We start from the raw sequence: 26942 nt of genomic DNA on the forward strand, positions 1-26942 counted from the left end.
CCTATAGAGTGTGTGGGACCTATAGATGATATGGGACCTATAGAGTGTATGGGACCTATAGATTATATGGGACCTATAGAGTGTATGGGACCTATAGATTATATGGGACCTATAGAGTGTATGGGACCTATAGATTGTATGGGACCTATAGATTATATGGGACCTATAGAGTGTATGGGACCTATAGACTCTATGGGACCTATAGATTATATGGGACCTATAGATTATATGGGACCTATAGAGTGTATGGGACCTATAGACTCTATGGGACCTATAGATTATATGGGACCTATAGATTATATGGGACCTATAGAGTGTATGGGACCTATAGAGTGTGTGGGACGTATTGACTGTATGGGACCTATAGATTGTATGGGACCTATAGAGTGTATGGGACCTATAGAGTGTGTGGGACCTATAGAGTATATGGGACCTATAGAGTGTATGGGACCTATAGAGTGTGTGGGACCTATAGATTATATGGGACCTATAGAGTGTATGGGACCTATAGAGTGTGTGGGACCTATAGAGTGTATGGGACCTATAGAGTGTATGGGACCTATAGAGTGTGTGTGACCTAAAGAGTGTATGGGACCTATAGAGTGTATGGGACCTATAGAGTGTGTGGGACCTATAGAGTGTATGGGACCTATAGAGTGTGTGGGACCTATAGAGTGTATGGGACCTATAGAGTGTATGGGACCTATAGATTGTATGGGACCTATAGAGTGTGTGGGACCTATAGAGTGTATGGGACCTATAGAGTGAATGGGACCTATAGGTTATATGGGACCTATAGAGTGTATGGGACCTATAGAGTGTATGGGACCTATAGAGTGTGTGGGACCTATAGAGTGTATGGGACCTATAGAGTGTGTGGGACCTATAGAGTGTATGGGACCTATAGAGTGTGTGGGACCTATAGAGTGTATGGGACCTATAGAGTGTGTGGGACCTATAGATTATATGGGACCTATAGAGTGTATGGGACCTATAGAGTGTATGGGACCTATAGAATGTATGGGACCTATAGAGTGAATGGGACCTATAGGTTATATGGGACCTATAGAGTGTATGGGACCTATAGAGTGTATGGGACCTATAGGTTATATGGGACCTATAGAGTGTATGGGACCTATAGAGTGTATGGGACCGATAGATTATATGGGACCTATAGAGTGTATGGGACCTATAGGGTGTGTGGGACCTATAGAGTGTATGGGACCTATAGATTATATGGGACCTATAGAGTGTGTGGGACCTATAGATTATATGGGACCTATAGAATGTATGGGACCTATAGAATGTATGGGACCTATAGAGTGCATGGGACCTATAGGTTATATGGGACCTATAGGGTGTATGGGACCTATAGAGTGTATGGGACCTATAGATTATATGGGACCTATAGAGTGTATGGGACCTATAGATTATATGGGACCTATAGAGTGTGTGGGACCTATAGATTATATGGGACCTATAGAATGTATGGGACCTATAGAATGTATGGGACCTATAGAGTGTATGGGACCTATAGGTTATATGGGACCTATAGAATGTATGGGACCTATAGAGTGTATGGGACCTATAGATTATATGGGACCTATAGAGTGTGTGGGACCTATGGAGTGTGTGGGACCTATAGAGTGTATGGGACCTATAGAGTGTGTGGGACCTATAGAGTGTATGGGATCTATAGAGTGTATGGGACCTATAGATTATATGGGACCTATAGAGTGTATGGGACCTATAGAGTGTATGGGACCTATAGATTATATGGGACCTATAGAGTGTGTGGGACCTATAGATTATATGGGACCTATAGAATGTATGGGACCTATAGAATGTATGGGACCTGTAGAGTGTATGGGACCTATAGGTTATATGGGACCTATAGAGTGTATGGGACCTATAGAGTGTATGGGACCTATAGATTATATGGGACCTATAGAGTGTATGGGACCTATAGAGTGTATGGGACCTATAGATTATATGGGACCTATAGAGTGTGTGGGACCTATAGATTATATGGGACCTATAGAATGTATGGGACCTATAGAATGTATGGGACCTATAGAGTGTATGGGACCTATAGGTTATATGGGACCTATAGAGTGTATGGGACCTATAGAGTGTATGGGACCTATAGATTATATGGGACCTATGGAGTGTGTGGGACCTATAGAGTGTGTGGGACCTATAGAGTGTATGGGACCTATAGAGTGTGTGGGACCTATAGAGTGTGTGGGACCTATAGATTATATGGGACCTATAGAGTGTATGGGACCTATAGAGTGTATGGGACCTATAGATTATATGGGACCTATAGAGTGTATGGGACCTATAGATTGTATGGGACCTATAGATTATATGGGACCTATAGAGTGTATGGGACCTATAGAGTGTATGGGACCCATAGAGTGTATGGGACCTATAGAGTGTATGGGACCTATATAGTGTATGGGACCTATAGAGTGTGTGGGACCTATAGAGTGTATGGGACCTATAGAGTGTGTGGGACCTATAGAGTGTATGGGACCTATAGAGTGTGTGGGACCTATAGATGATATGGGACCTATAGAGTGTATGGGACCTATAGATTATATGGGACCTATAGAGTGTATGGGACCTATAGATTATATGGGACCTATAGAGTGTATGGGACCTATAGATTGTATGGGACCTATAGAGTGTATGGGACCTATAGATTATATGGGACCTATAGAGTGTATGGGACCTATAGACTGTATGGGACCTATAGATTATATGGGATCTATAGATTATATGGGACCTATAGAGTGTATGGGACCTATAGAGTGTGTGGGACGTATTGACTGTATGGGACCTATAGATTGTATGGGACCTATAGAGTGTATGGGACCTATAGATTATATGGGACCTATAGAGTGTATGGGACCTATAGACTGTATGGGACCTATAGATTATATGGGATCTATAGATTATATGGGACCTATAGAGTGTATGGGACCTATAGAGTGTGTGGGACGTATTGACTGTATGGGACCTATAGATTGTATGGGACCTATAGAGTGTATGGGACCTATAGAGTGTGTGGGACCTATAGAGTATATGGGACCTATAGAGTGTATGGGACCTATAGAGTGTGTGGGACCTATAGATTATATGGGACCTATAGAGTGTATGGGACCTATAGAGTGTGTGGGACCTATAGAGTGTATGGGACCTATAGAGTGTATGGGACCTATAGAGTGTGTGGGACCTATAGATTATATGGGACCTATAGAATGTATGGGACCTATAGAATGTATGGGACCTATAGAGTGTATGGGACCTATAGGTTATATGGGACCTATAGAGTGTATGGGACCTATAGAGTGTATGGGACCTATAGATTATATGGGACCTATGGAGTGTGTGGGACCTATAGAGTGTGTGGGACCTATAGAGTGTATGGGACCTATAGAGTGTGTGGGACCTATAGATTATATGGGACCTATAGAGTGTATGGGACCTATAGAGTGTATGGGACCTATAGATTATATGGGACCTATAGAGTGTATGGGACCTATAGATTGTATGGGACCTATAGATTATATGGGACCTATAGAGTGTATGGGACCTATAGATTGTATGGGACCTATAGATTATATGGGACCTATAGAGTGTATGGGACCCATAGAGTGTATGGGACCTATAGAGTGTATGGGACCTATATAGTGTATGGGACCTATAGAGTGTGTGGGACCTATAGAGTGTATGGGACCTATAGAGTGTGTGGGACCTATAGAGTGTATGGGACCTATAGAGTGTGTGGGACCTATAGATGATATGGGACCTATAGAGTGTATGGGACCTATAGATTATATGGGACCTATAGAGTGTATGGGACCTATAGATTATATGGGACCTATAGAGTGTATGGGACCTATAGATTGTATGGGACCTATAGAGTGTATGGGACCTATAGATTATATGGGACCTATAGAGTGTATGGGACCTATAGACTGTATGGGACCTATAGATTATATGGGACCTATAGATTATATGGGACCTATAGAGTGTATGGGACCTATAGAGTGTGTGGGACGTATTGACTGTATGGGACCTATAGATTGTATGGGACCTATAGAGTGTATGGGACCTATAGAGTGTGTGGGACCTATAGAGTATATGGGACCTATAGAGTGTATGGGACCTATAGAGTGTGTGGGACCTATAGATTATATGGGACCTATAGAGTGTATGGGACCTATAGAGTGTGTGGGACCTATAGAGTGTATGGGACCTATAGAGTGTATGGGACCTATAGAGTGTGTGTGACCTAAAGAGTGTATGGGACCTATAGAGTGTATGGGACCTATAGAGTGTGTGGGACCTATAGAGTGTATGGGACCTATAGAGTGTGTGGGACCTATAGAGTGTATGGGACCTATAGAGTGTATGGGACCTATAGACTGTATGGGACCTATAGAGTGTGTGGGACCTATAGAGTGTATGGGACCTATAGAGTGTATGGGACCTATAGAGTGTGTGGGACCTATAGAGTGTATGGGACCTATAGAGTGTGTGGGACCTATAGAGTGTATGGGACCTATAGAGTGTGTGGGACCTATAGAGTGTATGGGACCTATAGAGTGTGTGGGACCTATAGATTATATGGGACCTATAGAGTGTATGGGACCTATAGAGTGTATGGGACCTATAGAATGTATGGGACCTATAGAGTGAATGGGACCTATAGGTTATATGGGACCTATAGAGTGTATGGGACCTATAGAGTGTATGGGACCTATAGGTTATATGGGACCTATAGAGTGTATGGGACCTATAGAGTGTATGGGACCGATAGATTATATGGGACCTATAGAGTGTATGGGACCTATAGGGTGTGTGGGACCTATAGAGTGTATGGGACCTATAGATTATATGGGACCTATAGAGTGTGTGGGACCTATAGATTATATGGGACCTATAGAATGTATGGGACCTATAGAATGTATGGGACCTATAGAGTGCATGGGACCTATAGGTTATATGGGACCTATAGGGTGTATGGGACCTATAGAGTGTATGGGACCTATAGATTATATGGGACCTATAGAGTGTATGGGACCTATAGATTATATGGGACCTATAGAGTGTGTGGGACCTATAGATTATATGGGACCTATAGAATGTATGGGACCTATAGAATGTATGGGACCTATAGAGTGTATGGGACCTATAGGTTATATGGGACCTATAGAATGTATGGGACCTATAGAGTGTATGGGACCTATAGATTATATGGGACCTATAGAGTGTGTGGGACCTATAGAGTGTGTGGGACCTATAGAGTGTATGGGACCTATAGAGTGTGTGGGACCTATAGAGTGTGTGGGACCTATAGATTATATGGGACCTATAGAGTGTATGGGACCTATAGAGTGTATGGGACCTATAGATTATATGGGACCTATAGAGTGTATGGGACCTATAGATTGTATGGGACCTATAGATTATATGGGACCTATAGAGTGTATGGGACCTATAGATTGTATGGGACCTATAGATTATATGGGACCTATAGAGTGTATGGGACCTATAGAGTGTATGGGACCCATAGAGTGTATGGGACCTATAGAGTGTATGGGACCTATATAGTGTATGGGACCTATAGAGTGTGTGGGACCTATAGAGTGTATGGGACCTATAGATTATATGGGACCTATAGATTATATGGGACCTATAGATTGTATGGGACCTATAGATTATATGGGACCTATAGAGTGTATGGGACCTATAGAGTGTGTGGGACGTATTGACTGTATGGGACCTATAGATTGTATGGGACCTATAGAGTGTATGGGACCTATAGAGTGTGTGGGACCTATAGAGTATATGGGACCTATAGAGTGTATGGGACCTATAGAGTGTGTGGGACCTATAGAGTGTGTGGGACCTATAGATTATATGGGACCTATAGAGTGTATGGGACCTATAGAGTGTATGGGACCTATAGATTATATGGGACCTATAGAGTGTATGGGACCTATAGATTGTATGGGACCTATAGATTATATGGGACCTATAGAGTGTATGGGACCTATAGAGTGTATGGGACCTATAGATTGTATGGGACCTATAGATTATATGGGACCTATAGAGTGTATGGGACCTATAGACTGTATGGGACCTATAGATTATATGGGAGCTATAGATTATATGGGACCTATAGAGTGTATGGGACCTATAGAGTGTGTGGGACGTATTGACTGTATGGGACCTATAGATTGTATGGGACCTATAGAGTGTATGGGACCTATAGAGTGTGTGGGACCTATAGAGTATATGGGACCTATAGAGTGTGAGGGACCTATAGAGTGTGTGGGACCTATAGATTATATGGGACCTATAGAGTGTATGGGACCTATAGAGTGTATGGGACCTATAGATTATATGGGACCTATAGAGTGTATGGGACCTATAGATTGTATGGGACCTATAGATTATATGGGACCTATAGAGTGTATGGGACCTATAGAGTGTATGGGACCTATAGATTGTATGGGACCTATAGATTATATGGGACCTATAGAGTGTATGGGACCTATAGAGTGTATGGGACCTATATAGTGTATGGGACCTATAGAGTGTATGGGACCTATAGAGTGTGTGGGACCTATAGAGTGTATGGGACCTATAGAGTGTGTGGGACCTATAGAGTGTATGGGACCTATAGAGTGTGTGGGACCTATAGATGATATGGGACCTATAGAGTGTATGGGACCTATAGATTATATGGGACCTATAGAGTGTATGGGACCTATAGATTGTATGGGACCTATAGAGTGTATGGGACCTATAGATTATATGGGACCTATAGAGTGTATGGGGCCTATAGACTGTATGGGACCTATAGATTATATGGGACCTATAGATTATATGGGACCTATAGAGTGTATGGGACCTATAGAGTGTGTGGGACCTATAGAGTGTATGGGACCTATAGAGTGTGTGGGACCTATAGATGATATGGGACCTATAGAGTGTATGGGACCTATAGATTATATGGGACCTATAGAGTGTATGGGACCTATAGATTGTATGGGACCTATAGAGTGTATGGGACCTATAGACTGTATTCGACCTATAGATTATATGGGACCTATAGATTATATGGGACCTATAGAGTGTATGGGACCTATAGAGTGTGTGGGACGTATTGACTGTATGGGACCTATAGATTGTATGGGACCTATAGAGTTTATGGGACCTATAGAGTGTGTGGGACCTATAGAGTATATGGGACCTATAGAGTGTATGGGACCTATAGAGTGTGTGGGACCTATAGGGTTTGTGGGACCTATAGATTATATGGGACCTATAGAGTGTATGGGACCCATAGAGTGTATGGGACCCATAGAGTGTATGGGACCTATAGATTGTATGGGACCTATAGAGTGTGTGGGACCTATAGAGTGTATGGGACCTATAGAGTGTGTGGAACCTATAGAGTGTATGGGACCTATAGAGTGTATGGGACCTATAGAGTGTGTGGGACCTATAGAGTGTATGGGACCTATAGATTATATGGGACCTATAGATTATATGGGACCTATAGATTGTATGGGACCTATAGATTATATGGGACCTATAGAGTGTATGGGACCTATAGAGTGTGTGGGACGTATTGACTGTATGGGACCTATAGATTGTATGGGACCTATAGAGTGTATGGGACCTATAGAGTGTGTGGGACCTATAGAGTATATGGGACCTATAGAGTGTATGGGACCTATAGAGTGTGTGGGACCTATAGAGTGTGTGGGACCTATAGAGTGTGTGGGACCTATAGACTGTATGGGATCTATAGAGTGTATAGGACCCATAGAGTGTATGGGACCTATAGAGTGTATGTGACCTATAGATTATATGGGACCTATAGAGTGTATGGGACCTATAGAGTGTATGGGACCTATAGACTGTATGGGACCTATAGATGATATGGGACCTATAGAGTGTGTGGGACCTATAGAGTGTATGGGACCTATAGATTATATGGGACCTATAGACTGTATGGGACCTATAGATGATATGGGACCTATAGAGTGTATGGGACCTATAGAGTGTATGGGACCTATAGATTATATGGGACCTATAGATGATATGGGACCTATAGAGTGTATGGGACCTATAGAGTGTGTGGGACCTATAGAGTGTGTGGGACCTATAGAGTGTGGGGCTGGGACCTATAGATTATATGGGACCTATAGAGTGTATGGGACCTATAGATTATATGGGACCTATAGAGTGTATGGGACCTATAGAGTGTGTGGGACCTATAGAGTGTATGGGACCTATAGATTATATGGGACCTATAGAGTGTATGGGACCTATAGACTGTATGGGACCTATAGAGTGTATGGGACCTATAGAGTGTGTGGGACCTATAGAGTGTATGGGACCTATAGAGTGTATGGGACCTATAGGTTATATGGGACCTATAGAGTGTATGAGACCTATAGAGTGTGTGGGACCTATAGAGTGTATGGGACACATAGAGTGTGTGGGACCTATAGAGTGTATGGGACCTATAGAGTGTATGGGACCTATAGAGTGTGTGGGACCTATAGAGTGTATGGGACCTATAGTGTGTGTGGGACCTATAGAGTGTATGGGACCTATAGAGATGGGACCCATAGAGTGTGGGGCTGGGACCTATAGATGATATGGGACCTATAGAGTGTGGGGCTGGGACCTATAGATGATATGGGACCTATAGAGTGTGGGGCTGGGACCTATAGATTATATGGGACCTATAGAGTGTGGGGCTCGGACCTATAGATTATATGGGACCTATAGAGTGTGGGGCTGGGACCTATAGATTATATGGGACCCATAAGTGTGGGGCTGACCTATAGATTATATGGGACCTATACAGTGTGACCCATAGCGTGTGGGTCTGACCCATAGAGACAGGAGCCATAGAGTGTGGGGTGACCTATAGATGATATGGGACCCATAAGTGTGGTGCTGGGACCCATAGATATGGGACCTATAGAGTGTGGGGCTGCCCCATAGAGATGGGACCCATAGAGTGTGGGGTGACCGATAGCATGTGTGTCTGCCCCATAGGGGTATATGGGGGGTCTGCCCCTATTGCTCAGCCAATGGGGTTGGGTTTAGGGGTTGGGGGCGTGGCTTGTGTAGGACACGCCCCCTCCCCCCCCCAGTTCATGTCTATGACATCTATGGGGAGGGAGACAACCACACAGCTCTGGACATGAGGTATGGGGGCTATGGGGTCTATGGGGGTCTATGGGGTCTATGGGGCTCTATGGGGTGGGTTATGGGGCTCTATGGGGTTCTATGGGGTGGGTTATGGGGCTCTATGGGGCTCTATGGGGTGGGTAATGGGGTCTATGGGGCTCTATGGGGTGGGTTATGGGGTCTATGGGGTGGGTTATGGGGCTCTATGGGGCTCTATGGGGTGGGTTATGGGGTCTATGGGGCTCTATGGGGTGGGTTATGGGCTCTATGGGGTGGGTTATGGGGCTCTATGGGGCTCTATGGGGTGGGTTATGGGCTCTATGGGGCTCTATGGGGTGGGTTATGGGGCTCTATGGGGTGGGTTGTGGGCTCTATGGGGCTCTATGGGGTGGGTTATGGGGCTCTATGGGGCTCTATGGGGTGGGTAATGGGGTCTATGGGGCTCTATGGGGTGGGTTATGGGGCTCTATGGGGCTCTATGGGGTGGGTTATGGGGCTCTATGGGGTGTATTATGGGGTCTATGGGGTGGGTTAAGGGGTCTATGGGGAGGGTTATGGGGTCTATGGGGCTCTATGGGGTGGGTAATGGGGTCTATGGGGTTCTATGGGGTGGGTTATGGGTCTCTATGGGGCTCTATGGGGTGGGTTATGGGGTCTATGGGGTTCTATGGGGTGGGTTATGGGTCTCTATGTGTCTCTATGTGTCTCTATGTGTCTCTATGTGTCTCTATGTGTCTCTATGGGTCTCTATGGGTCTCTATGTGTCTCTATGTGTCTCTATGGGTCCCTATGTGTCTCTATGTGTCTCTATGGGTCTCTATGGGTCTCTATGGGTCCCTATGGTCTCTATGGGTCCGTATGGTCTCTATGGGTCCCTATGGTGTCTATGGGTCCCTATGGTGTCTATGGGGCTGCCCCACAGACCTGACAACAGCCGTTTCTCCATCTTCTCCCTGGCTGTGGGTCCGGACGGACGTGAGATCCTTGGGGGCGGCAGCGACGGATGCGTCTACGTCTATGACCGGGGGGTGCAGAGGAGAACACTGAGGGTCAGTTATGGGGCAGATATGGGGCCTATGGGGTGTCTATGGGGGTCTATGGGGTGGCTATGGGGAGTTGTGGGGCGCTATGGGGCGGGTGAGGGCACACACTTGTGGGGCTGACACATATCTATGGGTCTGGTTCATGTCTATGGGTCTGACCCACACTTATGGGTCCCAGCCCCACACTTATGGGTCTGGTTCACATCTATGTGTCTACCACCCACTTATGGCTCTCACCCCCCACTTATGGGTCTGCCCTATATCTATGGGTTTTCCCCACACTTATGGGTCCAGCCCCACACTTACGGGTCTGCCCCACACTTATGGGTCTGCCCCATATCTATGGGTCTCACACCCCATCTATGGGTCCCAGCCCCACACTTATGGGTCTGCCCCCACTTATGGGTCCCAGCCCCACACTTATGGGTCTCACCCCACACTTATGGGTCTCCCCCCTATTTATGTGTCTGCCCCACACTTATGGGTCCAGCCCCACACTTATGGGTCTGCCCTATATCTATGTGTCTCACACCCCATCTATGAGTCCCAGCCCCACACTTATGGCTCTCACCCCCCACTTATGTATCTGCCCCATATCTATGGGTCTGCCCCACACTTATTAGTCTCACCCCCCATCTATGGGTCTCATCCCCCACTTATGGGTCTCTCCCCTACTTATGGGTCCTAGCCCCCCACTTATGGATCTCCCCATATCTATGGCTCCTCCCCACACTTATGGGTCCCAGCCCCACACTTATGGGTCCAGCCCCACACTTATGGGTCTGGTTCACATCTATGACTCCAGCCCCACACTTATGTGTCCCAGCCCCACACTTATGGGTCCCAGCCCCACACTTATGGGTCCAGCCCCACACATATGGGTCCAGCCCCACACATATGGCTCCAGCCCCACACTTATGGGTCCCAGCCCCACACTTATGGGTCTCACCCCACACTTATGGGTCCCAGCCCCACACTTATGGCTCCAGCCCCACACTTATGGGTCCAGCCCCACACTTATGGGTCCCAGCCCCACACTTATGGGTCTCACCCCACAGGTCGAGGCCCACGAGGACGACGTCAATGCTGTGGCTCTGCTGGACCCTGGGGGGCAGCTGCTGCTGTCGGGGGGGGACGATGGAGTCACCCGAGTGTGGGACCGAAGATCTATGGGGCAGGAAGGGGCCAGACCTGTGGGGCTGTTGGCAGGACATAGGGATGGGGTCACCTTCCTGCACCCCAGGGTGAGCCTATGGGGTCTATGGGTGTCTATGGGGTGTCTATGGGTGTCTATGGGTGTCTATGGGGTGTCTATGGGTGTCTATGGGTGTCTATGGGTGTCTATGGGGTGTCTATGGGTGTCTATGGGTGTCTATGGGGTGTCTATGGGTGTCTATGGGTGTCTATGGGGTGATATGGGGTGTCTATGGGGTGTCTATGGGTGTCTATGGGTGTCTATGGGTGTCTATGGGGTGTCTATGGGTGTCTATGGGTGTCTATGGGGTGATATGGGTGTCTATGGGGTGTCTATGGGTGTCTATGGGTGTCTATGGGTGTCTATGGGTGTCTATGGGTGTCTATGGGGTGTCTATGGGTGTCTATGGGTGTCTATGGGGTGATATGGGGTGTCTATGGGGTGTCTATGGGTGTCTATGGGTGTCTATGGGTGTCTATGGGGTGATATGGGTGTCTATGGGTGTCTATGGGGTGTCTATGGGGCGCTATGGGGCAGCTATGGGTGTCTATGGGTCTCTATGGGGTGTCTATGGGGTGTCTATGGGGTGTCTATGGGGTGTCTATGGGGTGTCTATGGGGTGTCTATGTGTCTCTATGGGTCCCAATGTCTCTCTATGGGTCCCAACATGTCTCTATGGGTCTCTATGGGGCAGGGGGACTCCCGTTATGTGCTCTCCAACTCCAAGGACCAGAGCTGCAAGCTATGGGACCTTCGCTGCCCCACAGGTCCCAATGTCTCTCTATGTGTCTCTATGTGTCTCTATGGGTCTCTATGGGTCTCTATGGGTCTCTATGGGTCCCAATGTCTCTCTATGGGTCTCTATGGGTCTCTATGGGTCCCAATGTCTCTCTATGGGTCTCTATGGGTCTCTATGGGTCTCTATGGGTCTCTATGGGTCCCAGTGTCTCTCTATGGGTCTCTATGGGACATTCGCTGCCCCACAGGCCCCAATGGGCTGGAGGCCACACGAAGAGCAGTGGCCAAGCAGGGATGGGACTACAGATGGCAGCGGGTGCCCCATAGGGGTGAGCTATGGGGCAGCTATGGGGTGATATGGGGCAGCTATGGGGTGTCTATGGGTGTCTATGGGGTGCTATGGGGGTGCTATGGGGCAGCTATGGGGCAGCTATGGGGAAGCTATGGGGTGATATGGGGCAGCTATGGGGTGTCTATGGGTGTCTATGGGGTGCTATGGGGCAGCTATGGGGTGTCTATGGGGCTCTATGGGGTGCTATGGGGCAGCTATGGGGGTGCTATGGGGCAGCTATGGGGTGTCTATGGGGCTCTATGGGGGTGCTATGGGGCAGCTATGGGGCAGCTATGGTGTGTCTATGGGTGTCTATGGGGTGGATATGGGGTGTCTATGGGGCTCTATGGGGTGCTATGGGGCAGCTATGGGGTGCTATGGGGCAGCTATGGGGCAGCTATGGGGTGTCTATGGGGCTCTATGGGGGTGCTATGGGGCAGCTATGGGGGTGCTATGGGTCAGCTATGGGGTGTCTATGGGGCTCTATGGGGGTGCTATGGGGCAGCTATGGGGGTGCTATGGGTCAGCTATGTGGTGTCTATGGGGCTCTATGGGGGTGTTATGGGACAGCTATGGGGCATCTATGGGGCAGCTATGGGGTGTCTATAGGGTGTCCATGGGGTGCTATGGGACAGCTATGGGGGTGCTATGGGGTGTCTATGGGGCAGCTATGGGGTGTCTATGGGGTGTCTATGGGTGTCTATGGGGTGTCTATGGGGTGTCTATGGGTGTCTATGGGGTGTCTATGGGGTGTCTATGGGTGTCTATGGGGTGTCTATGGGTGTCTATGGGTGTCTATGGGGCTCTATGGGTCTCTATATGTCCCTATATGTCCCTATGTGTCTATGACGTCACCCCCAGCGCTGACGTCACCCCCCCTGCCGGGTGACACGTCCCTCATGACCTACCGCGGTCACGTGGTCCTCAACACCCTCCTGCGCTGCCGCCTGGCCCCGCCCCCCGGCCCCGGAGCCGGCCAATACCTGAGCGCGGCCTGTGCCACGGGAGCTGTGATTGGTCAGAGACACAGCCAATGGGAGACCAGGGGGGAGGGGCTAGGGAGGGGCTATGGGAGTCAATGGTAGTCAATGGGAGGAGAGGGGGGCGGGGCTAAGTGGTGGCAATGGGAGCCAATAGGAGCACAGACGGGCGGGGCTAAAGGGGGCCTATGGGAGCTAATGGGAGCGCAGAGGGAGGGGCTAACGGAGGGGGGTCAATGGGAGGTCAGGGGGAGGGGCTAAGGGGGGGCTATGGGAGTCAATGGGAGTTAGTGGGAGCCAATGGGAGGGGAGGGGGGCGGGGCTAAGGGGCTGTGATTGGTTAGAACGGGAGCTAATGGGAGGAGAGGGGGGCGGGGCTCAGGGGGGCTATGGGAGCCAATGGGAGGAGAGGGGGCGGGGCTAAGGAGGGGGGTCAATGGGAGGTCAGGGGGAGGGGCTAAGGGTGGTGTGATTGGTCAGAGCAGGAGCCAATGGGAGGAGAGGGGGGCGGGGCTAGGGGGGGGCTATGGGAGCCAATGGGAGCCCAGGGGGCGGGGCTAAGGGGGCGCAATGGGAGCCAACGGGAGGAGAGGGGGGCGGGGCTAATGGAGGGCTATAGGAGCCAATGGGAGGCAATGGGACTGCAGGGGGCGGGGCTAAGGAGGGGGGTCAATGGGAGGTCAAGGGGAGGGGCTAAGGGGGGGGCAGTAGGAGCCAATGGGAGCGCAGGGGGCGGAGCTAAGGACGGGGGTTAATGGGAGGTTAGGGGGCGGGGTTAAGGGGGGGCTATGGGAATCAATGGGAGCCAATGGGAACCAATGGGAGGGGAGGGGGGCGGGGCTAAGGGGACTGTGACTAGTTAGAACGGGAGCCAATGGGAGTCAATGGGAGGAGAAGGGGGGGGGCAAAGGGGGGGCTATGGGAGCCAGTGGGAGCCAATGGGAGGTAATGGGAGCCGATGGGAGCCAATGGGAGCGCAGGGGGAGGGGCTAAGGAGGGGGGTCAATGGGAGGTCACGGGGCGGGGCTAAGTGGGGGGATATAGGAGCCAATGAAAGGCAATGGGATTTCATGGGAGCCAATGGGATTTAATGGGAGCTAATGGGATTTAATGGGAGTCAATGAGAGCCAATGGGAGCGCAGGGGGCGGGGCTAAGGAGAGGGGCTCAATGGCAGGTCAGGAGGCAGGGCTAAGGGGGGCAATGGGAGTCAATGGGATCCAATGGGAGCCAATAGGAGCTAATGGAAGCCAACGGCAGCCAATAGGAGCGCAGGGGGCGTGGCCTGTGCTTGACCCCGCCCCCTTTACGTCGCAGTCTATGACGTGCTGACCGGGAGGGTCTGGGGGCGGGGCTAAGGGGGGGCAATGGGAGCCAATGGGAGTCAATGGAGTCAAAGGGGTCAATGGGAGCCAATAGGAGTCAATGGAAGCCAATGGCAGCCAATAGGAGCGCAGGGGGCGTGGCTACGACGTGACCCCGCCCCCTTTCCGTCGCAGTCTATGACGTGCTGACCGGGAGGCCCGTGCGGCGCCTGACCAATCACAGCGGCTGCGTCCGTGACGTCAGCTGGCACCCGGAGGGGGGGGCGCTGGCCAGTGCCTCGGTGGGCGGGGCTAAGGGGTCAATGGGGGTCAAGGGGGGGCTATGGGTGTCTATGGGTGTCTATGGGTGTCTATGGGTGTCTATGGGGTGTCTATGGGTGTCTATGGATGTCTATGGGGTGTCTATGGGTGCCTATGGGGTGTCTATGGGTGGATATGGGTGTCTATGGGTGTCTATGGGTGTCTATGGGTGTCTATGGGGTGTCTATGGGTGTCTATGGGGCTCTATGGTGTGTCTATGGGGTGAGTTATGGGTCTCTATGGGGCTCTATTGAGTGCATTATGGGGTCTATGGGTCTCTATGGGGTGAGTTATTGCATCTATGGGTCTCTGTGGGGCAGGTTATGGGTCTGTATGTGTGTCTATGGGGTCTCTAGGTGTCTCTATGGGTCTCTATGGGGATCTATGGGGCTCTATAGGGCCTCTATGGGAGTCTATGGGGTGTCTATGGGTGTTTATGGGGTGTCTATGGGTGTCTGTGGTGTCTATGGGGCTCTATTGGGTGCATTATGGGGTCTATGGGGTGGGTTATAGGGTCTATGGGGCTCTATGGGGCTCTATGGGGTGGGGTATGGGTTCTATTGGGGTCTATGGGATGCATTATGGGGTCTATGGAGCTCTATGGGGTGGGTTATGGGGCTCTATGGGTCTCTGTGGGGCAGGTTATGGGTCTGTATGTTTATGGGGTCTCTATGGGGCTCTATGGGTCTCTATGGGGTGTTTATGGGTGTCTATGAGGTGTCTATGGGTGTCTATGGGGGTCTATGGGTGTCTGGGGTGTCTATGGGTGTCTATGGGTGTCTATGGGGTCTCTATGGGGTGTCTATGGGGTGTCTATGGGTGTCTATGGGTGTCTATGGGTGTCTATGGGGTGTCTATGGGTGTCTATGGGGTCTCTAGGTGTCTCTATGGGTCTCTATGGGGATCTATGGGGCTCTATAGGGCCTCTATGGGAGTCTATGGGGTGTCTATGGGTGTCTATGGGTGTCTATGGGGTGTCTATGGGTGTCTATGGGTATCTATGGGTGTCTATGGGTGTCTATGGGTGTCTATGGGTGTCTATGGATGTCTATAGGTGTCTATGGGGTGTCTATGGGTGTCTATGGGGTGTCTATGGGTGTCTATGGGTGTCTATGGGTGTCTATGGATGTCTATGGGGTGTCTATGGGGTGTCTATGGGTGTCTATGGGGTGTCTATGGGGTGTCTATGGGGTGTCTATGGGGTGTCTATGGGTGTCTATGGGGTGTCTATGGGGTGTCTATGGGGTGTCTATGGGTGTCTATGGGTGTCTATGGGTCCCTGACCCCTCCCCCCACAGTGGGACGGATCCATTCGCCTCTGGACCTATCAGGAGCCGGATCAGGAGCCAATGGGAGAGCAGAGGGGGAGGGACCCACCCTAAGCTCCGCCCCCTGCCCCATAGCGGGACCCACAATAAACCTCTGTGAACCCATGTCTGCCTATGGGTCTATAAGGGGTCTCTATGGGGCTCTATGGGGACTCTATTGGACTCTATGGGTCTCTATGGGGCTCTATGGGGTCTCTATAGGGCTCTATGGGATCTCTATGCGTCTCTATGGGTCCCAATGTCTCTCTATGGGTCTCTATGTGTCTCTATGGGTCTCTATGGGTCCCAATGTCTCTCTATGGGTCCCAATGTCTCTCTATGGGTCTCTATGGGTCTCTATGGGTCTCTATGGGTCTCTATGGGTCTCTATGGGTCCCAATGTCTCTCTATGGGTCCCAATGTCTCTCTATGGGTCTCTATGGGTCTCTATGGGTCTCTATGGGACATTCGCTGCCCCACAGGCCCCAATGGGCTGGAGGCCACACGAAGAGCAGTGGCCAAGCAGGGATGGGACTACAGATGGCAGCGGGTGCCCCATAGGGGTGAGCTATGGGGCAGCTATGGGGTGATATGGGGCAGCTATGGGGTGTCTATGGGTGTCTATGGGGTGTCTATGGGGTGTCTATGGGGCTCTATGGGGTGCTATGGGGCAGCCATGGGGTGCTATGGGGCACTATGGGGGTGCTATGGGGCTCTATGGGGTGCTATCAGGCAGCTATGGGGTGCTATGGGGCAGCTATGGGGGTGCTATGGGGCAGCTATGGGGTGTCTATGGGGTCTCTATGGGGTGTCTATGGGCCTCTATGGGGCAGCTATGGGGTGTCTATGGGGTGTCTATGGGGCTCTATGGGGCAGCTATGGAGGTGCTATGGGGCAGCTATGGGGCAGCTATGGGGTGTCTATGGGTGTCTATGGGGCAGCTATGTGGTGTCTATGGGGCTCTATGGGGGTGTTATGGGACAGCTATGGGGCATCTATGGGGCAGCTATGGGGTGTCTATAGGGTGTCCATGGGGTGCTATGGGACAGCTATGGGGGTGCTATGGGGTGTCTATGGGGCAGCTATGGGGTGTCTATGGGGTGTCTATGGGTGTCTATTGGTGTCTATGGGTGTCTATGGGGTGTCTATGGGTGTCTATGGGTGTCTATGTGTCTCTATATGTCCCTATATGTCCCTATGTGTCTATGACGTCACCCCCAGCGCTGACGTCACCCCCCCTGCCGGGTGACACATCCCTCATGACCTACCGCGGTCACGTGGTCCTCAACACCCTCCTGCGCTGCCGCCTGGCCCCGCCCCCCGGCCCCGGAGCCGGCCAATACCTGAGCGCGGCCTGTGCCACGGGAGCTGTGATTGGTCAGAGACACAGCCAATGGGAGACCAGGGGGGAGGGGCTATGGGAGACAATGGGAGACAATGGGAACCAATGGGAGCAGAGGGGGGAGGGGCTATGGGGGTGCTATGGGAGCCAATGGGAGTCAATGGGAGCTAATGGGAGCCAATGGGAGCCAAGGGGGAGGGGCTAAGGAGGGGGCTATAGGAGCCAATGGGAGGGGAGGGGGGAGGGGCTAAGGAGGGGGGTCAATGGGAGGTCAGGGGGCGGGGCTAAAGGGGGGTAATGGGAGGCAATGGGAGCCAATGGGAGTGGAGGGGGCGGAGCTAAGAAGGGGGTTCAATGGGAGGTCAAGGGGAGGGGCTAAAGGGATTGTGATTGGTCAGAGCGGTGGCCAATGGGAGGGGAGGGGGAGGGGCTAAGGAGGAGGGTCAATGGGAGGTCAGGGGGCGGGGCTAAGGGGGCCTATGGGAGTCAATGGGAGTCAATGGGAGCCAATGGGAGAGCAGGGGGCGGGGCTAAGGAGGGTTGTCAATGGGAGGTCAGGGGGCGGGGCTAAGGGGGGCTATGGGAGCTAATGGGCGTCAGTGGGACCTAATGGAAGCCAATGGGAGTCAATGGGAGGCAATGGGAGCCAATGAGAGCCAATGGCAGCGCAGGGGGTGGGGCTAAGGAGGGGGTCAATGGGAGGTCAGGGGGTGGGGCTAAGGGGGGGCTATGGGAGTCAATGGGAGCCAGTGGGAACCAATAGGAGGGGAGGGGGGCGGGGCTAAGGGGCTGTGATTGGTTAGAGCGGGAGCCAATGAGAGGGAAGGGGGCGGGGCTAAGGGAAGTTATGGGAGGCAATGGGAGCCTATGGGAGCCAAGGGGAGCAGAGGGGGGAGGGGCTAAGAGGGTCTAAGGAGGGGGGGTCAATGGGAGGTCAGGGGGCGGGGCTAAGGGGGGGCAATGGGAGTCAATGGGAGTCAATGGGAGCGCAGGGGGTGGGGCTAAGGAGGGGGGGTCAATGGGAGGTCAGGGGAGGGGCTAAGGGGGGGTATAGGAGCCAATGGGAGCGAAGGGGGGAGGGGCTATAGAGGGGCTATGGGAGGCAATGGGAACCAATGGGAGCCAATGGGAGGAGAGGGGGCGGGACTAAGGAGGGGGGTCAATGGGAGGTCAGGCGGCGGGGCTAAGGGGGGGCTATGGGAGTCAATGGGAGCCAATGGGAGCGCAGGGGTGGGTTAAGGGCTGTGATTGGTTAGAGCAGGAGCCAATGGGAGGGGAGGGGGGCGGGACTAAGGGAGGGCTATGGGAGGCAATGGGTGATAATGGGACCCAATGGGAGTCAATGGGAGGTAATGGGAGCAGAGGGGGGCGGGGCTATGGGAGCCAATGGGAGCCAATGGGAGCGCAGGGGGAGGGGCTAAGGGGGGGTGTGATTGGTCAGAACGGGAGCCAATGGGAGGAGAGGGGGGCGGGGCTAAGGAGGGGGGTCAATGGGAGGTCAAGGGGAGGGGTAAGGGGGGTGTGATTGGTCAGAACGGGAGCCAATGGGAGCAGAGGGGGGCGGGGCTGAGGGGGGAGCAATAGGAGCCAATGGGAGAGCAGGGGGTGGAGATAAGGAGGGGGGTCAATGGGAGCGCAAGGGGGAGGGGCTAAAGGGGGGTCAATGGGAGGTCAAGGGGAGGGGCTATGGGGGGGTATGGGAGCCAATGGGAGCGCAGGGGGCGGAGCTAAGGAGGGGGGTCAATGGGAGGTCAGGGGGCTGCGACACCGGCACTGTGATTGGTCAGAACGGGGGCCAATGGGAGGGGAGGAGGGAGGGGCTATGGGAGGCAAATGGAGTCAATGGGAGGGGAGGGGGCGGGGCTAACGGGGGGCTGTGGGAGCCAATGGGAGCGCAGGGGGTGGGGCTAAGGGGGGATGTGATTGGTCAGAACGGGAGCCAATGGGAGCAGAGGGGGGAGGGGCTAAGGGGGGGCTATGGGAGCCAATGGGAGCTAGTGGGAGCCAAGGGGAGCAGAGGGGGAGGGGCTAAGGGGGGCTAAGGAGGGGGGGTCAATGGGAGGTCAAGGGGAGGGGCTAAGGGGGTGCGACTGGTTAGAACGGGAGCCAATGGGAGCCTATGGGAGGAGAGGGGGGAGGGGCTAGGGGGGGCTATTGGAGGCAATGGGAGCTAATGGGAGCCAATGGGAGCAGAGCGGGGCGGGGCTAAGGAGGGGGGTCAATGGGCGGTCAGGGGGCGGGGCTAAGGGGGCTGTGATTGGTTAGAGCAGGAGCCAATGGGAGGAGAGGGGGGCGGGGCTAGGGAGGGGCTATGGGAGGCAATTGGAGTCAATGGGAGGCAATGGGAGCACAAGGGGGCGGAGCTAAGGAGGGGGGTCAATGGGAGGTCAGGGGGCGGGGCTAAGAGGGGGCTATGGGAGTCAATGGGAGCCAGTGGGAACCAATGGGAGGGGAGGGGGGCGGGGCTAAGGGGCTGTGATTGGTTAGAGCGGGAGCCAATGGGAAACAATGGGGGAGGGGCTAAGGGGGTCTATAGGAGGCAAAGGGAGCTAATGGGAGCCAATGGGAGCAGAGGGGGGCGGGGCTACAGAGGGGCTATGGGAGCCAATGGGAGTCAATGGGAGGGGAGGGGGGCAGGGATAAGGGGGGGGCTATGGGAGCCAATGGGAGCTCAGGGGGAGGGGCTAAGGAGGGGGGTCAATGGGAGGTCAAGGGGAGGGGCTAAGCGGGGTGTGATTGGTTAGAGCAGGAGCCAATGGGAGGGGAGGGGGGCGGGGCTATGGGAGCCAATGGGAGCGCAGGGGGAGGGGCTAATGAGGGGTTCAATGGGAGGTCAGGGGGAGGGGCTAAGGGGGGGCTATGGGAGACAATGGGAGTCAATGGGAGCCAAGGGGAGGAGGGTGGCTAAGAGGGGTCAATGGGAGGTCAGGGGGCGGGGCTATCGTGGGCTATGGGAGCCAATGGGAGCAAAGGGGAGCGCAGGGGATGGGCCACGGGCGTGGTGATTGGTCAGAGCGGGGGCCAATGGGAGTCAAGGGGGGAGGGGCTAGGGGGGGCTATGGGAGCCAATAGGAGTGCAGGGGGCAGGGCTAAGGGGGGGGCAATGGGAGCCAATGGGAGCCAATGGGAGCGCAGGGGGAGGGGCTAAGGAGGGGGGTCAATGGGAGGTCAAGGGGAGGGGCTAAGGGGGCTGTGATTGGTTAGAGCAGGAGCCAATGGGAGGAGAGGGGGGCGGGGCTGAGGGGGGGCTGTGGGAGTTAATGGAAGCCAATGGGAGCACAGGGGGGCGGGGCTAGTTGGAGCGCAATTGGAGCCAATGGGAGCCAATGGGATTTAATGGGAGCCAATAGGAGCGCAGGGGGCGTGGCCAGTGCGTGACCACGCCCCCTACGTCGAAGTCTATTATGTGCTCACCGGGAGGGTCAGGGGGCGGGGCTAAGGGGGGGCAGAGGGAACCAATGGGAGCCAATGGGAGCTAATGGGAGCCAATGGGAGCCAATGGGAGCTAATGGGAGCCAATGGGAGCCAATGGGAGCTAATGGGAGCCAATGGGAGCCAATGGAAGCCAATGGGAGCTAATGGGAGCCAATGGGAGCCAATGGGAGCTAATGGGAGCCAATGGGAGCCAATGGGAGCCAATGGAAGCCAATGGGAGTCAATGGGAGCCAATGGAAGCCAATGGGAGTCAATGGGAATCAATGGGACCCTAATAGGAGCCAATGGCAACCAATGGGAGCTAATGGGATCCAATAGGAGCGCAGGGGGCGTGGCTAAGGGGGGGGGGGTCAATGGGAGGTCAGGGGGCGGGCCTACGGGAGCCAATGGCAGCCAATGGGAGGAGAGGGGGGCGGGGCTAAGGGGGTGGTCAATGGGAGTCAATAGAAGTCAATGGAAGCCAACGGCAGCCAATAGGAGCGCAGGGGGCGTGGCCTGTGCGTGACCCCGCCCCCTTTCCGTCGCAGTCTATGACGTGCTGACCGGGAGGCCCGTGCGGCGCCTGACCAATCACAGCGGCTGCGTCCGTGACGTCAGCTGGCACCCGGAGGGGGGGGGCGCTGGCCAGTGCCTCGGTGGGCGGGGCTAAGGGGTCAATGGGGGTCAATGGGGGGGCTATGGGTGTCTATGGGGTGTCTATGGGTGTCTATGGGTGTCTATGGGTGTCTATGGGGTGTCTATGGGTGTCTATGGGTGTCTATGGGGTGTCTATGGGTGTCTATGGGGTGTCTATGGGGTGTCTATGGGTGTCTATTGGTGTCTATGGGTGTCTATGGGTGTCTATGGGTGTCTATGGGGTGTCTATGGGTGTCCATGGGTGTCTACGGGTGTCTATGGGGTGTCTATGGGTGTCTATGGGTGTCTATGGGGTGTCTATGGGGTGTCTATGGGTGTCTATGAGGTGTCTATGGGTGTCTATGGGTGTCTATGGGTGTCTATGGGGTGTCTATGGGTGTCCATGGGTGTCTATGGGTGTCTATGGGGTGTCTATGGGTGTCCATGGGTGTCTATGGGTGTCTATGGGGTGTCTATGGGTGTCCATGGGTGTCTATGGGGTGTCTATGGGTGTCTATGGGTGTCTATGGATGTCTATAGGTGTCTATGGGGTGTCTATGGGGCTCTATGGGTCTCTATGGGTCTCTATGGGTCCCTGACCCCTCCCCCCACAGTGGGACGGATCCATTCGCCTCTGGACCTATCAGGAGCCGGATCAGGAGCCAATGGGAGAGCAGAGGGGGAGGGACCCACCCTAAGCTCCGCCCCCTGCCCCTGCCCCATAGCGGGACCCACAATAAACCTCTGAACCCATGTCTGCCTATGGGTGTCTATGGGGATCTATGGGGCTCTATGGGGTGTCTATGGGTGTCTATGGGGTCTCTATGGGTGTCTATGGGTGTCTATGGGTGTCTATGGTTGTCTATGGGGTGTCTATGGGTGTCTATGGGTGTCTATGGGTGTCTATGGGGTGTCTATAGGGTCTCTATGGGTGTCTATGGGGTGTCTATGGGTGTCTATGGGGTGTCTATGGGGTGTCTATGGGTGTCTATGGGTGTCTATGGGGTGTCTATGGGTGTCTATGGGTGTCTGTGGGGTGTCTATGGGTGTCTATGGGTGTCTATGGGGTGTCTATGGGGTGTCTATGGGTGTCTATGGGGTGTCTATGGGGTGTCTATGGGTGTCTATGGGTGTCTATGGGGTGTCTATGGGTGTCTATGGGTGTCTGTGGGGTGTCTATGGGTGTCTGTGGGGTGTCTATGGGTATCTATGGGGTGTCTATGGGGTGTCTATGGGTGTCTATGGGTGTCTATGGGTGTCTGTGGGGTGTCTATGGGTGTCTATAGGGTCTCTATGGGTGTCTATGGGGTGTCTATGGGTGTCTATGGGGTGTCTATGGGGTGTCTATGGGTGTCTATGGGTGTCTATGGGGTGTCTATGGGTGTCTATGGGTGTCTGTGGGGTGTCTATGGGTGTCTATGGGTGTCTATGGGTCTCTATAGGTCCCTATGGGGTCCCTATAGGTCCCTATATGTCTCTATCCCCCCTATATCACCCCATAAGTTCCCCCTCGTCCCTCCCTCCCCCCCTTGTGCCCCCCCAATGTCCTCCCTATGCCCTTTAACCACCTGTTACCCACAATCCTATGGGGCGCCTATAGGGGGCTATGGGGCGTCTATGGGGCTCTATGGGGCGTCTATGGGGCGCTATGGGGCGTCTATGGGGCTCTATGGGTCTCTATATGTCCCTATATGTCCCTATGTGTCTATGACGTCACCCCCAGCGCTGACGTCACCCCCCCTGCCGGGTGACACGTCCCTCATGACCTACCGCGGTCACGTGGTCCTCAACACCCTCCTGCGCTGCCGCCTGGCCCCGCCCCCCGGCCCCGGAGCCGGCCAATACCTGAGCGCGGCCTGTGCCACGGGAGCTGTGATTGGTCAGAGACACAGCCAATGGGAGACCAGGGGGGAGGGGCTAAGGAGGGGCTGTGGGAGTCAATGGGAACTAATGGAATCCAATGGGAGCCAATGGGAGTCAATGGGAGCCAATGGGAGCTAATGGGATCCAATGGGAGCCAATGGGATCCAATGGGAGTCAATGGGAGCCAATGGGAGGTAATGGGAGCCAATGGGAACCAATGGGAGCTAATGGGAGCCAATGGGAGTCAATGGGAGCCAATGGGAGCTAATGGGAGCCAATGGGATTTAATGGGAGCCAATGGGAGCTAATGGGATCCAATGGGAACCAATGGGAGCTAATGGGAGCCAATGGGACCAATGGGAGCCAATGGGAGTCAATGGGAGCCAATGGGAGCCAATGGGAGCCAATGGGAGCCAATGGGAGCCAATGGGAGTCAATGGGAGCCAATGGGAGCCAATGGGAGCTAATGGGATCCAATGGGAACCAATGGGAGCCAATGGGAGTCAATGGGAGCCAATGGGAGCCAATGGGAGCTAATGGGAGCCAATGGGAGCCAATGGGAGCCAATGGGAGCTAATGGGAGCCAATGGGAGCCAATGGGAGCCAATGGGAGTCAATGGGAGCCAATGGGAGCCAATGGGAGCCAATGGGAGCCAATGGGAGCCAATGGGAGTCAATGGGAGCCAATGGGAGCTAATGGGATTTAATGGGAGCCAATGGGAGCTAATGGGATTTAATGGGAGCCAATGGGAGCCAATGGGAGTCAATGGGAATCAATGGGACCCTAATAGGAGCCAATGGCAGCCAATGGGAGCTAATGGGAGCCAATAGGAGCGCAGGGGGCGTGGCTAAGGGGGGGGGGTCAATGGGAGGTCAGGGGGCGGGGCTAAGGGGGGGGCAATGGGAGCCAATGAGAGCCAAAGGGAGTCAATGGGAATCAATGGGACCCAATAGTAGCCAATGGGAGTCAATGGAAGCCAATGGCAGCCAATAGGAGCGCAGGGGGCGTGGCCTGTGCGTGACCACGCCCCCTTACGTCGCAGTCTATGACGTGCTGACCGGGAGGCCCGTGCGGCGCCTGACCAATCACAGCGGCTGCGTCCGTGACGTCAGCTGGCACCCGGAGGGGGGGGCGCTGGCCAGTGCCTCGGTGGGCGGGGCTAAGGGGTCAATGGGGGTCAATGGGGGGGCTATGGGTGTCTATGGGTGTCTATGGGTGTCTATGGGTGTCTATGGGTGTCTATGGGGTGTCTATGGGGTGTCTATGGGGTGTCTATGGGTGTCTATGGGTGTCTATGGGGTGTCTATGGGTGTCTATGGGTGTCTATGGGTGTCTATGGGGTGTCTATGGGTGTCCATGGGTGTCTATGGGTGTCTATGGGGTGTCTATGGGTGTCCATGGGTGTCTATGGGTGTCTATGGGTGTCTATGGGTGTCTATGGGTGTCTATGGGTGTCTATGGGGTGTCTATGGGGTGTCTATGGGGTGTCTATGGGTGTCTATGGGTGTCTATGGGGTGTCTATGGGTGTCTATGGGTGTCTATGGGTGTCTATGGGGTGTCTATGGGTGTCCATGGGTGTCTATGGGTGTCTATGGGGTGTCTATGGGTGTCCATGGGTGTCTATGGGTGTCTATGGGTGTCTATGGGTGTCTATGGGTGTCCATGGGTGTCTATGGGTGTCTATGGGTGTCTATGGGTGTCTATGGGTGTCTATGGGTGTCTATGGGTATCTATGGGTGTCTATGGGTGTCTATGGGTGTCTATGGGTGTCTATGGGTGTCCATGGGTGTCTATGGGGTGTCTATGGGTGTCTATGGGTGTCTATGGGTGTCTATGGGTGTCTATGGATGTCTATAGGTGTCTATGGGTGTCCATGGGTGTCTATGGGGTGTCTATGGGTGTCTATGGGTGTCTATGGGGTGTCTATGGGGTGTCTATGGGTCTCTATGTGTCTCTATGGGTCCCTGACCCCTCCCCCCACAGTGGGACGGATCCATTCGCCTCTGGACCTATCAGGAGCCGGATCAGGAGCCAATGGGAGAGCAGAGGGGGAGGGACCCACCCTAAGCTCCGCCCCCTGCCCCATAGCGGGACCCACAATAAACCTCTGAACCCATGTCTGCCTATGGGTGTCTATGGGGATCTATGGGTGTCTATGGGGTGTCTATGGGTGTCTATGGGGTCTCTATGGGTGTCTATGGGTGTCTATGGGTGTCTATGGGTGTCTATGGTTGTCTATGGGGTGTCTATGGGTGTCTATGGGTGTCTATGGGTGTCTATGGGGTGTCTATAGGGTCTCTATGGGTGTCTATGGGGTGTCTATGGGTGTCTATGGGGTGTCTATGGGGTGTCTATGGGTGTCTATGGGTGTCTATGGGGTGTCTATGGGTGTCTATGGGTGTCTGTGGGGTGTCTATGGGTGTCTATGGGTGTCTATGGGGTGTCTATGGGGTGTCTATGGGTGTCTATGGGTGTCTATGGGGTGTCTATGGGTGTCTATGGGTGTCTGTGGGGTGTCTATGGGTGTCTATGGGGTGTCTATGGGTGTCTATGGGTGTCTATGGGGTGTCTATGGGTGTCTATGGGTGTCTATGGGTGTCTATGGGGTGTCTATAGGGTCTCTATGGGTGTCTATGGGGTGTCTATGGGTGTCTATGGGTGTCTATGGGGTGTCTATGGGGTCTCTATGGGTGTCTATGGGGTGTCTATGGGTGTCTATGGGTGTCTATGGGTGTCTATGGGGTGTCTATGGGTGTCTATGGGTGTCTATGGGTGTCTATGGGGTGTCTATAGGGTCTCTATGGGTGTCTATGGGGTGTCTATGGGTGTCTATGGGGTGTCTATGGGGTGTCTATGGGTGTCTATGGGGTGTCTATGGGTGTCTATGGGTGTCTATGGGTGTCTATGGGTGTCTATGGGTGTCTGTGGGGTGTCTATGGGTGTCTATGGGGTGTCTATGGGTGTCTATGGGGTGTCTATGGGTGTCTATGGGTGTCTATGGGGTGTCTATGGGTGTCTATGGGTGTCTATGGGTGTCTATGGGGTGTCTATAGGGTCTCTATGGGTGTCTATGGGGTGTCTATGGGTGTCTGTGGGGTGTCTATGGGTGTCTATGGGTGTCTATGGGGTGTCTATGGGTGTCTATGGGTGTCTATGGGTGTCTATGGGTGTCTATGGGGTGTCTATGGGTGTCTATGGGGTGTCTATGGGTGTCTATGGGTGTCTATGGGGTGT

The 26942-nt window shown here is 53.3% G+C and overlaps 2 protein-coding genes across 2 annotated transcripts in view; both read left to right on the top strand.

Moving 5' to 3' along the window:
• The window catches only part of LOC117437882 (DDB1- and CUL4-associated factor 11-like), a 41218-nt gene extending 24642 nt beyond the window's left edge, over positions 1-16576 (top strand). Inside the window, exons 8-15 of the mRNA XM_034072532.1 lie at positions 9198-9252; positions 10157-10283; positions 11336-11521; positions 12167-12239; positions 12459-12539; positions 13403-13558; positions 15019-15125; positions 16443-16576. Of these exons, the coding sequence (XP_033928423.1) occupies positions 9198-9252; positions 10157-10283; positions 11336-11521; positions 12167-12239; positions 12459-12539; positions 13403-13558; positions 15019-15125; positions 16443-16526 (869 nt within the window). The 3' untranslated portion in view covers positions 16527-16576. The remainder of the gene's footprint in view (positions 1-9197; positions 9253-10156; positions 10284-11335; positions 11522-12166; positions 12240-12458; positions 12540-13402; positions 13559-15018; positions 15126-16442) is intronic.
• Positions 16577-16894: 318 nt separating this feature from the next.
• LOC117437883 (DDB1- and CUL4-associated factor 11-like) lies at positions 16895-25832 on the top strand. Its single transcript, XM_034072533.1, has 4 exons — positions 16895-17014; positions 23567-23722; positions 24750-24856; positions 25692-25832. Exons 2-4 carry the CDS (start codon positions 23605-23607, stop codon positions 25773-25775), a joined length of 309 nt encoding a protein of 102 aa, XP_033928424.1. The 5' UTR covers positions 16895-17014; positions 23567-23604; the 3' UTR covers positions 25776-25832.
• The last annotated feature ends 1110 nt before the right edge of the window (positions 25833-26942 follow it).

This window comes from Melopsittacus undulatus, chromosome 30, assembly GCF_012275295.1.
Source record: "Melopsittacus undulatus isolate bMelUnd1 chromosome 30, bMelUnd1.mat.Z, whole genome shotgun sequence".
Classification (NCBI taxonomy): Eukaryota; Metazoa; Chordata; class Aves; order Psittaciformes; family Psittaculidae; genus Melopsittacus; species Melopsittacus undulatus.